The sequence below is a fragment of the Anser cygnoides genome, chromosome 1 (genome assembly GCF_040182565.1).
Source record: "Anser cygnoides isolate HZ-2024a breed goose chromosome 1, Taihu_goose_T2T_genome, whole genome shotgun sequence".
NCBI classification, from domain to species: domain Eukaryota; kingdom Metazoa; phylum Chordata; class Aves; order Anseriformes; family Anatidae; genus Anser; species Anser cygnoides.
In genome coordinates, this window is record NC_089873.1 from 198,057,961 (window position 1) to 198,070,969 (window position 13,009).

General features: G+C 41.2%; 1 protein-coding gene across 1 annotated transcript in view; it reads left to right on the forward strand.

Moving 5' to 3' along the window:
• The first annotated feature begins 1,825 nt into the window (after positions 1-1,825).
• The window catches only part of PGR (progesterone receptor), a 40,961-nt gene continuing 29,777 nt past the window's right edge, over positions 1,826-13,009 (forward strand). The window contains 3 exon segments of the mRNA XM_013178063.3: positions 1,826-2,528; positions 2,530-3,530; positions 4,698-4,849. Of these exon segments, the coding sequence (XP_013033517.3) occupies positions 2,292-2,528; positions 2,530-3,530; positions 4,698-4,849 (1,390 nt within the window). The 5' untranslated portion in view covers positions 1,826-2,291.

The following is a 13,009-nucleotide window of genomic DNA, read 5'->3' on the forward strand; positions in this document are numbered from 1 at the left end:
AATCCTGCCATCTGTGCCTCTCTACCTCTCTTGGGCCCGAAGAAGCAACACGAGGCAAGTCGCTGTAAGGAAACAAGTCCTGGGAGCACGTTTCACTGGAGTACGGAGGCAGGCCATGAATTTGGGGAAGTGGAAATCAGAAAGCAAGACAGTGGGAATAAATAGGCATGACAACCAGCTGACTAAGCATGAAAACATCAGGGGAAAACCAAAATCAGCGTGGAGATGAACGGTGCTGGAGGTGAACTTCTGCCTCTTCTGAGAAAAGGAAGGCTTGGGAGAAGTGAGAAATATTGTAGCATAAAAACAGTAACGTGGTAGCCAGAGAAGCACTTCAAATTAATTGCTTGTTGTAGGGTCATGCCATAAGAGAACCAGATTGCCTTTGGGGTGCATTCCCTTAACACCTGTTCCACTGATTGGCTTTTCAGGGTCATCATCTTTGGTTCTTGCTACTTGCTGGCCAAACAGTTCCTTACGATATCAACAGGGTGAGGCACTTGAGAAATATTCCTACACAGAGCAAGTACGAGGCATATCACACTCTTGAACATCCTGAACATACATAGAGGTGTCTACATGACATCCAAGTTTTAAAAAGTTAGCTATTATCACAGTACAATAATTCTTTTTTTATAAAATGGAAAAGAAAAATGACAAATGTATTCCCATTCCTTTAAGGAACAAAAGGCAGACTTCCAAAGCAGTCTATTACCCAGTAATATTTTGCCAAGAATAAACCAAAACATACACACCACACTGAATAAAGTTTATTTGAAGCCACTGCTTCTATAAACTTGCCCTGTATGATTTCTGATGTTAGCTTTCAGACCACTGCAGTAATTTCAAAAAGTTATGTTTTCCTCTCCCAGAAGCTGTCCTGTTTAGTCTGGGAATATTTTGAAAGTAAAACAACAAAAGGAACTATTACACAGTGATAAGAGTTTATGAAAAAGATGACTTTTCAGAGAGTTTATGTCTTTTCAGAGAAGTGTGCTCTAGTATCAGAGCACAAGTAAGCATGTAACAGTGTACATTTCTCTATGAATCAAAAATATACTGATTCTCCTCAAAGTCCCACGGACTACACCTAGGCTAAATTACTCTCTGTATCTTTTAACACAATTTTCTTTTCTGAGACTGCTATATAATGCAAATTTTGTATATGTGGGTGTGTGTACGTATTTGAATCAGTAATAGCCTTATGGAGCTGTGCAGGTTCATTCACCGACCCAGCATTTTACACGAAAAGCCAATCAGCTGGAAGCTGCTGACAGCTCCTCGGTTTAAAGTAATTTGGGCTGGATTGTAACTAAAGTATTAGAGGCAAAAGATGCCCCGTTTTTTCAAATATTTTGTTCCCAAACCCTTTTGCTTTCTCTGGTGTATAGTAGAGGGTGCTTTCGAGGTCCTATAACATCAGGTGCTTTACAATGCCATGGTTTCTTTGCTATTGGAACATGGAAGATGTACCAGTGTGAGTAACAGGGCTTTGAGGAATTGGGGCAGAGCTTACCTCTGAAATTGACAATGAGAGGGAGGTGAAAGACTACAGGAAGACTATCCCGGGGACAGGGCAAGCAAGGAAAACTTGTCTTGCTCACTGTCCCCAGACAGCGACCACCCGACCTGCCCGCCCTGTGCCCGGGGGCCGGAGGAGCGTGAGGAGGGGGCACCTGCGGGTGTGGGGACGGGGAGGAGAAGTCGGGGGGCAGCCGGCGAGCGGGCCCGAGGAGAGGGGAGAGGGGCGAGGGGCCGGAGAGCGATGGGAGGGACAGGACGGGCGGAGCAGAGGAGGGGCCAGGGCGCCGGCAGAGCGGCTGGGAAAAGCCGCGGGGGGAACGGCGGCAGCCGAGCCCCGGGGGGAGGCAGCGCGGAGCGGCCCCACAGAAGGGAGAACGGGGGAGAAAAGAGGGGGGGGACGGCGACGGGGAGGGGCGAGCCCGGGCACCGCAGCCCCCCGGCGGTAAGGGCAGGGGGGGCAGCACGGCGGGGGTCTCGGGGCGGAGTGTCACACAGACAGGCGCTGAGTGGCTTCTCCCCTCTTGCGGGGCAAAGGCGTCCCCGTCCCCGACGGCGGGGAAGGCTTTGCGGTGGTGCTGGCGATGGAGGGGGGCCGGGGCTGAGCCGCCCCTCCTCGGAAGGCAGCGCCATGTGAGCGGCAGCCGCCGTCCGGGATGTGAGGAGCCGCCCGGCCCCGCTGCATCGCCCCGGGAGCCTCCCTCCCTCCCTCGCTCCCTCCCTCCCTCCCCCCCGAGGGCCTCCGCGGCGGAGGCTGAGCGGCGGGCAGCATGACCGAGGTGAAGGCCAAGGAGCCCGGAGCGCCTTCGTCCGGCCGAGACGGGGCGGTCCTGCTGCAGGGCCACCCCGGCCGCGGGGAAGCGGAGGCCATCGACATCGCCCTGGACGGGCTGCTCTACCCAAGGAGCAGCGACGAGGAGGAGGAGGACGAGGAGGAGGAGGAGGAAGAGGAGGAGGAAGAGCGGCGGCGGCAGCAACGGCAGCCGGGGGAGGAGGACCGGGACTCCCTCTTCGTACCGGCCGGGGAGCGGCTCCCTCCCTGATAAGGACGCCCTGGACAGCGTCCTGGACACCTTCCTGAGCCCCGCGGCTCATGCCTGGTCCTTCTTGGGGCCGGAGGTCCCGGAGGCTCCCGGCGCCCCCATGAGCCGCGGCCCGGAGCCGAAATCGGCCGAAAGCGCTGCGGGAGCTCCGGCTGCCAGCCCTCCGCAGCCTCCTCCGCGGCTCTGGCCGGGGGGGGACGCCCTGACGGCCGCCCTCAAATCGCCCCCGGGCACCGAGGGTCCCGCCGCGACTCCCCGGGGCAAAGCCCCCGGGCTGGGGGCGCTGTCCCCTCAGGAGCGCCCCTTCCCCGCCGGCAGCCGCCGGCCGGAGCAGGGCTCGGGCTCCGGGGGGAGCCTGGCCTCGGTCCCGGCGGCCTCCCCGACGGCTGCGGAGCAAGAACCGGGAGCGGCACCGGGAGCGTGCCCGGGGCAGGACTACCTGCATGTGCCCATCCTGCCGCTCAACTCTGCCTACCTGGCCTCCCGCACCAGGCAGCTGTTGGACGTGGACGCTGCGTACGAAGGCAGCGCCTTCGGGCCCCGCACCTCGCCCTCCGCCCCCGCCCCGGATTTCGCGGATTACGGCTACCCGCCGGCCGACGGCAAGGAGGGACCCTTCGCCTACGGCGACCTCCAGCCCGCCCTGAAGATCAAGGAGGAGGCCGTCGGGCTGCCCGCCCCGTACCTGGGAGGCAAGGCAGCCTCCGCCGACTACCCGCAGCCCCCCCGGGCCGCCCAGGAGCCCTCGCTGGAGTGCGTCCTCTACAAGACCGAAGCCTCCCTGCTGCCCGCAGCCTACGGGCCGCCGGCGCTGCCCGACAGCCTCCCCTCCACCTCGGCCTCCGCCGCGCCGCCGGGCCTCTACCCGCCGCTGGGCCTCAACGGGCACCAACCCCTGGGCTTCCCGGCGGCCGTGCTGAAGGAGGGCTTGCCCCAGCTCTGCCCGCCCTACCTCGGCTACGTGCGGTAAGGGAGGCCGGCGGCACCGCAGGGGGTGGGGGGCGCTGCCCCCCGACGGCGCTCTCGGAAGGGGGTCGAAGGGACGGTCCGGGGATGAACGGGGACACGATGGCACTCGGCGGAGCTCCACTGGAGATTTTAGACGGCCGCCGTGGCTGCACGTCCAGTTCGGGGCTGTCTGGGCGCGCTGGGGTGTCCCGGTGCTGGTGGGAACGCACCCGAGGTTTTAATTTTGCAGCTGATGGTCTTCTGGGCACGGTTACCTTCCGAGAGAAGCGGCATTTTTGTTATGATTGCTTCATACTGTGCAATACAGTAACCAGCTCCACAGAAGGGAGGAGCAGTAGATTCACCTCTCTTAATTGACAAGTGGACAGTATCTATAAATACCTAAATATTCTCCAGAATATTATTGCTGATTTGGGAAAAAGCAGTTAATTTCACCTAAAAAAACTCAAAACATTTTAAATATCTATATTAATTTACTAGGATGAATATGGCTTACTATGATGCCAAGGTGTTATCTAGAAATATTTGCAAAAATAACTCCATCGTTTTGATAGAAACATATGGATTTTTTAAACATAATAATTAGCTAGATTAGCCTACTTTTTTCTTGATAAGAAATACAGAAGTACTCGTCAGCTCAATGTGCTCATCAGAATTAGCTACTAAGTATAACGCTGCGACTGAACAGGAGGCAACAAACCAATTATTAACGATTTTTCTAGCTGAGAAAGCTTGGTTGTTTCCCATGTGAAGGGGGCTTTTGAAATTCAATTGACTTCTGTTTCATTCTGTCTCTCTACCATTCGGTGTTCAGAAAAAGATATCGATCAGTATGACTTTACTCACAAGACTTGTTGATCAGAGGAAGATGAGCATTTTGGTAGTTTCCTAGAATGTCCCCTTTTTATCTAAAGTGAGTTAAAATGCTACTATGTTTTTTGCTCACTACTTTCCTTTTTAATGGCTAGGCACACGTTGCTAATACACCTTTTATCCTAGCGTAGAGAAACCCTCAAGCTGAAAGGCAATCCTGCCTTTTTTTTTTTTTTTTCCCCTTGTCCTATAGATGTAAAAGGAAGCTGTTAATATAGAGCTCACTAATACAGGTAAGTAGCTAACCATTGCAAATCTGGATATTTCATTTCTCTTCTTTTTCTTTTGAAGGCCAGATACAGAATCCAGCCAAAGTTCTCAATACAGTTTTGAATCTCTACCCCAGAAGATTTGTCTCATCTGCGGTGATGAGGCTTCTGGTTGCCACTATGGAGTACTTACCTGTGGAAGTTGTAAAGTCTTCTTTAAAAGGGCAATGGAAGGTACTATATCATGCCATTGTTCCTTATTATTTGACATATATCTTCCTAGGCACTGCAAAGAACATACCCCTTACTTATTGCTGATCTGTGAGCATGATCACTGTAGTCGTGTTTTTTTGTTTTGCCAACTCAAAGTATTACGGTGAACACTAACTAAAATATTTCATTATTAACTTTACTAGTATTATTTGTTGTACTTTCACTGGTTGCTATTTATTATTGTTCATCTTTTAATCTTTCTCAGTAAGTAGAGTTTCATCAAGATCTTGGGAAATACAGAACTTGTTTTAGAAAGTGTAAATACTATTTAAATGAAAATTTTGTGGGTATGACCTAATCATATGCAGATTGGTATTTATTTTGGCTTTATTCTTTTTTTGAAGTTATATGTAAATTTTCTTGCTTGCAAAATACAGAATTTGGCTTCCTGAGCTTTATGGAAGTATTTCAGGTTCCACTGAACTATTTCAAGTCAAATGGTTTTAACTTTTATTCCAGATAGATGTTGGTTTACAAAGCCAAACTGCAGGTTTCATAAATCAGTAATAATACTTTTTTTTTCCTTTTTGAATTATATTATGCCTTGTCCATATATACCCACAGAGATTTTAAATACAGGAGCAGATTGCTTTATATACTTCAGCTGATGAAGAAGTAAAACATATCCGAGTAAAAGAAAAAACATTTTATTCTTTGTCTGCTTTTCTCACAATTCTTATCTGTCAGAACTTGGACGTTAAAGTTTCTGTTCCATACACTTAACAAAACCGTTGTTGCACTGTGTAGGATTACTTAAAAGAAGAAATTGCATCATGTTTTCTTGTTGTGATATATAGTTTATTCAATGCTATAGAGTTTATTGCTCTTCAGATGAAAAGGGGAATAATGGGAAATTAAAAGCTCAGCAAAATACTTTAGTTAGAATTGTTTCAGTATGCTGTTTCTTTCAATTTTAAGCATATGCTCATGTTCTTGCTTTATCAGACTATATATCTTCAAATTGAGACCACTAGACTGGATGGGCTAAATGAACTAATTAGCTTTGTTAGTGCCACGTTTTCTCTAATACATTTAATGGCATTCATGAGAAAACAATTAGAAACATATTTGTTAGGTTGCAATACAGAAAAACAATTAGCTTTTAAGTCACCTACAGGCATATGTTTGTTTCACTGACTGTTAAATGGTCTCTTGGTTTGGCTTCACGTTCTTTGCTTTTGGTTATTATACTGCATCAGACGTACTCTTAAAGAGTCAGGGAGCTGAAGTTTTAAGAAAGAGTAATGTAATTTATGAATGCCATATTTTAAAAGAAGGTTTATTTATTTACTTTTCAACTGTAGTATTCAGTTTTTAATTTTGTATTTTAATTTGATTCTGTAACTTTTGAAGTTTGTCTTTTTCCTATACTTGTATCCAGCTGTATTTGTGCAGTAGATGAACCTGTTCAAAAACATATCCAATTACTGTTCAGCATATATACTTTATTTAATGATACATTATCATTTATCAGAAGGCATATAGGCTGTTACTAGGGATTTCTTAAGGCTGTTTTCACTGAATATTTATGCGAAAGCTGTATTAGCAGAATCTTACTGATTAATATAAACATACAGAGAAATAAGAGGTCAATACAGTTACACAAACAAAAAAAAGTTGTGTTTTACATACCATCTTCATACTTACCATTTTTTAAATGATTCCAAAGACTGAGAGTGTGGTGAAGAAATGTTTGCTTTTTTTTAGTAAGAATATTCAAAGAATTGACAACTACCTCAGAAAGCTGGACTATGACAAGAAAAACTATAGATTATTACGTTTTATGGAGAAGAATGACAGAAATGAGCAATATGGGCATGAACAACATGAACAAATGTAGTTACCTATTTTGCGTAGGAGGTGCAAGTCTACAGAGAGTTCTTTAAAAAGATGGACTTCTTTATTTTAACTGAAGCATAGGATAAAATTATTAGCTTTGAAATGGATAGATATCCAATTTCATTTAAACTTAAAGTATTTTTTCACTTATTACTTGCCAGAAATAAATGTGACAAACTACTCTCTTGTAAAAAGAAAAATAATATTTTTATTGTAGATACAAGAGAAAACAGTGTTTAAAGATTCACACATTTTACTGAGAAGTTTTTCTTATGTAAAGTGTCCCCTTGCCCATCATTTCTTCGAGTGGGAATACATTACTAGCCTTCTTAAATTTGTAATGCTACTCTATTTTTTTCCCAATATTATTCATGCAAATGAGATGCTAAAGTTTTTGAGTGCAAATTCATAATCATAAGTCTGCTTTTCATGTACTTTCCATAAAGTCCTGATTACCATGAGAAATTAAAACATAGTTGAAAATAGAAGGCTTTGCTGCTGCTTGGATTTTCTATATTTAGATTTCTCTCTCATATGTTATTAAGTTTTCAAGTGCATACATAACAAGGGACATAACACAGTAGTACTGACTTTGTTGGAAAATGCCTATTTGCTATTTTAATTACTTCTGTAATCTTAGGTATGTTGGCTGTTTCAAATCTAACAGCCAACTATACATATATATATATTATTTTTTTTTACAGAAACCACGATTCATACACTTTTTTTTTTTTTTACTCACACCTAGTATGTGGAAAATACGGTATTAATTAAATGCTTCCTTTGAGGTAGAATGGACCATTTTGTTATCCAGAAAACTCAATTTTCCATCGCTACTCTTTTTGAAATATAATCAGAGCACAATTCAAATGCTCAGTCTGAATTTGAAACTGTACAGGTGAATCTAAAAGTTTCTATACTAAGTATGATTTAACCGTACATTTGAATAGAACTAGGAGGTATCCATACAGTGTAACAGTGGACCAGAACTGTGTTTATATTTATATGTTTATAATTAGAATATAAAATCTTATATTTAGTATTAAATTATTTTACAACATTGGCAATGAATTCTTAGCTATGTATGGTTTGGTAGATATTTTGTTGTTTGGGTCCCTGGCTTCCAATATGTGCCTATATATATAAAGAAAAGGATGGTTATAATTCCATAAGTATATTTTACTCTAAGCAGAATCCTAAGATGTTAACTAAAACTGCAAGTCTTTTTTTTTTTTTTTTTTTGGGGGGGGGGGGGGCTGAACTGTAATAAAATGAATATAAAAAAAACTCTTTGTGCTAGAGGTGAGGAGGAGAAAATGCAGGTTTAGATACTGAAATATTTATTTGCATATAGAGGTTATATGTTTTTAGTTGGTTACCTACAAAGAGCTGATTTATCAATCCATTGATTCAATTATTGTAAAAATTGCAAGGCTTTTTAAAAAATGCTGAAAGATCTCCTTTGTTTACCATGGAAATAATAGAAGTTTCTGTTATTTATATTCAGTTAAGAAATTTGAAAATACAAAATTGGATTCAGTATGTAGATGGGTTAGTACCGTTCATGTCCGTGAGCTGAAAATGAATGGCAGTTTGGAGTTACCAACCAAAGAATATTCAGAAATAAGATTTAAAATGTTTTAAAAATTACAGAATTTCCGTACTTGCAAAGTAATTTGATGTTGATGGTCAGGCATTTTTTAAGTGCTACCAGTATATCTAATACAAGGTCACAAAAAACAGATATAATATTGCTAGTTTAGGAGAATGAAATTTAGGAAGTCAACTCGTACTTAGCTTTAAATTGCCAGGCAGTCATAAATAAATAGGTATTTTATAATGGTATCTTATAAGATAAAGTATCTTATAAGGTAACGTAAATAGTATCTTATAAGGATATCTTCACATAAAATCATGTAAGGCAACTGTGATCAGCATCTCTTACCTTGCAGTTGTCCGTGTAACACCACAGTGAAATTTCTGTCCTGGAGAGGAACCAACGTGTAGAGTTGTGGGTTCCTGGTGTTACACTATCACTAATGCATCATTTCTTGGTGGCTTGCATTCTTGAAAGTGTATCCAGGGTAGTTCTGCTGATGAAAAATAAAAATCACCTGGAACCAGAAAACAATTTGAAGTGCTGTTTCCTATATAAAGTCCCACTTTTAATTTTTGTTTTATATTTATAAAAGTATTTGCCTTCCTTTGCCCCTTGTTTATGTTACTTCGACATGTGATGACAGGTAGTTGGGTGAACCCGTAGAGTTTGGGGCTGACATAAATACATGACATTGCAGCAGATGTGTAAGGAAATAATTCTTGGTTTGTTCAAATATCTGGGACCCTATTATTAAGTTGATCTAATGAATATATAGCAATTTTTCTAGTTTTAGTATGTGCTTCATGTTCAGGGTAACAGTGCTGGACAAATAATAGCGTCGGGGAACAAGCTCAACCACAACAGCAGTTAACACTTAACTGATGACATGTAGACATTTCTTTTCTCTGAGACCTAAGCCTGGCAAACCCTATGGGATAGAAAGTAGTTTACATGAGAGTTTTCACTGTCTGTGTATGTGGGTGGAGGAAGGTGTTGAATTAAGCATGAGTTACGTCTGTGCAGTGAAAAGGCTGAGCGTTGTTTCAGCCAGCCTTTCTGATAAAGTTTATCTGACTTGTGTTACAAATAAGCAGTTTATGATGGCCGTGTGATTCACTACTTACGTAGTGAAATACTCTGCGTGAGGAAGATTGTCACAAGTGTGCTCTTACATAGCTTAAAAATGTAAAATGGCACAGCACACCAAACACTGATTAAAAAAAATATCTACTGATAGGAAGCCCTATTTGGAAAGACAGTGAAATGCCATAATATAGAGACCCTTTCATCTATGAAATTGATAAAGCAGCTGTAAAAAGTTCTCTGTTCTCCTTACTCCACAGCAATTTTCTATTTTTAATCCCACTTTCTGTGTTCTTGGGATCAGAATTTGGTACAGTGTGTACCATAAACCTAATAGTAATGAAAGTTTCATGAAGCAGACAAAGCATCATACTGCAAGTTGAGAGATGAAAATGTTTCTCACTTAGTATATTTAATATTATTAAAGCTGTTTTATTTTGCACATCACAAAAAAGTGGTAATATATAGTAAACTTAAGTATATTTCCAAATTCAAATACACGAAATTACCTCTGTGAAGGTCCTAAAATTCAACGGAGAAGCCTCACTTCTGCGAGAGCAAAGAATTTGCATTATAAAAAGGGAAAGAAGATCTGTACGGATACATAATTGTGTATCATACTTCTGACTTAAAAAAAGTATTGTTGCTTAACCATTTGACAAACATTAATTTGTTGATCTAATTGTGGCAAAACAATGGAGTGAGCAAGGATCGCATTCATTCTTGTGCTTTGGGTGTTGTGCTAATGCTGGGTTTCTTACTGCTCTCGTCATGACTGTACTGATTTCCTGAAAGAGATGGCTTAGAACACAGGCAACTGCAGAAATGAGAATTACCAAAAATTTTGGCTTAACATTACATAGTGTGTTTAGAAACTGTATAGAGTATTACATAAAACATCTTTTCAGGTGGATTAGAAGTTATTTCAGGTGGTGTAGGACTGCTTGCTTTACAGAGCACCAGCAGCTGAGTGCTCAGCATTGCTGATTGCTCTAACTTCAGATATTCACAATGGGAGTAACCTGAGCTGTGCATCTCAAGTTCCTCCTATAGCAGGTGGAGAGAAACAGGAACTTCTGGGGAGTAATGCACTGACTTGTTTTGCATATCTACGTAGGATGAAAATGACGTTACTCTAACAGGAACTATTTCTCTATACTGAGTATAAAAAGAGTGTCAGGTGATGATGTACATTCTCTGTGTTTGGTGGTATGAATCCCACCCATATACCACCAAGGTAGCTAATATCTTTTTAGAGTATATAAATAAATATAATAATGAAATAAAATAAGTATATAAGTATTTATAGTCAAACTATCACTTGCTAAAAATGCACTTAGGTTTGACAGTGTCCATCTCCTTAAGCTATATATCTGTTCCACAGAACCGATGATTAAGGGACAGTTCTTTAGAAGCTACCAGTGGAAAGACTTAACAAGTGTCAATTGCATGTTACAGTCTGCTGTTGTCTGTGCTGATACATGGCTGTACTTCAGAGGCTTCCTGGTCATACCTAGTCAACAACTCCTGCAATTTCACAAGTGGCTGTTGGTTAATATCAGTTAACATCAGAGTGTATTCCAACAACCTGGAATCTTTTGCAGTTAAAGCATGAAAAGAGTTACATGCGACATTGACATCCTGGAAAATATTATGCTATTCTTGACAAATAATTATATCAGTTTCCATAATCCCCAATGACAATGCATTGTATGAGATATGTTGCACCAAGCTGAAGGCATTTACATTGTGGACATCCGTATTTAGTCTAATCTTTAAGCTTCCTTTGGAGATCGATAGGCTATTAAAGAACCCCAGTTTAGATGTTACTCAAGGTTAAGATAAATCACATCCTAAAGGACCTGTTTTTCTCCAGTGCCCAAGATCAGAGTGTACACTACTTACTCTGCTGGATGTCTACACATTAGAATCTAATTAGCCAAAAGAATCCTTTCTTTACAGTTTTTCAGCAGTTTGCTGTCTGGGTGTTTTGATCACAGGCATCAATATCAGGTTTTTTTTTTGTTTGTTTTTTAGTATATTGCATTTTTCTGCTAATACTTCTGTTTTTTTTCTACCTATGTTACTCTTAGAGCAAGTGACCCTATCCTACTAGCTGAGATCTAGGAACAGTCAAAGAATAAGAGAAAACATATAGTGAAAATTTCATCAAGGCAATATGCTGTAATACTTTCACTGAGATCATAATGATGGGATGACTGAAATACAAATACAATGTATTATATTATGTTGGTAGAAGAATACAGCATTCAGGGATCAGAAGAACAAATGTGCTTTAATGATGTATACTTCTGAAATAGTTGGTGTGCTTTTAAAGTACATTGGATGTTCAAATCCCATGATCTATAGTCATTTTATAAGAAATATAACCTTCACTGACAAAAAAAAGATAAAAAGATGTCAATTTTATCATTTTAGATATTTCTACTAATTGTGTAATTAATCGCTTAAAAATGGTGACCATGGAACAATTGTGACACACTGCCATAAAAAGAACTGGAAATACTGATTTGTAGAAGCCAGAATCATTTTCTGAAAGATATTAGCTATGCAGAATTTTTACTATTGTCAATTCCTGTATTTAGATGCAAAGACTTTATGCCTTTCAGAATGTTACTGTGGTAAACATTCTAGGAAGACCAAATAAAGTCAATGTGAAATAGTAATCCTTATTTTGCAGTTCACGATGGTTTCTGTAAAACAGGACTTAATTATAGTTTTTTGTTTGTTTGGTTGGTTGTTTGGTTGGTTGAAGATGATAGAATAAATAGGGAAATTACTAAGATTAAAACAAAACAAACCACATTCAGGATTATAACTACTAACTACCCAGAAGTGAATGAAAACAGCATAGCTACATTTAACTGATCAGTTTTGAAGATACCTTAAATACAATGTGCATAGGTTGCTGTCTGGAGAAGTAATTTTTGGAAGGAAAAAGACTGTGGTGCGGTGTTCACAACAAAAGGCAAGAAGATTTTCAAATCAAGATAAAGGAGAAAGAATCTGTCAAAGATGTTGCAGACATTGGAAGTGGTTTGTTGAAGAGAAGAAAAGCAATGCAAAATATATGGTAGTTTGAAAATGCTGTTTCCCTTCTAAAGAAACCATTTTTGTTTTGTCCACTTAGCAAACAAAATTAGGCAGAGGACTGTAAGATATGCTTACAAATTAACTACAAATTAACGGATAATGGAGTGGAAGTGTAACAGAAGTTTGTTTTAAGTAGAGTTATGTGAAAAATTAGTTATCAATCTGCTTAGCAAAGTAAAGTAGAATATAAGAAATATTAGGTTTGACTTAGGAATGAACATTTTATAGTTCTGCTTTTTTTTTGAACAAAACATTTTTATTCAACCTGCTCTTTTCATCACATGTAGTTAACACAAAGGAATGGAAGACTAGCTTCACAAAGGTGAAGGAATTTCTAGTACCTGTTAATGCTCACAAACCCCATCACTGAGTACATAGAAGAGGTAAGGCAGTCACCCAGGATGTAAGATCTGTGTCCATCATGCTTGGAGTGAGTCAAAAACACCCTTCTCTCTTTGCAGTCCTGACCATTCCTTAGGATGAAG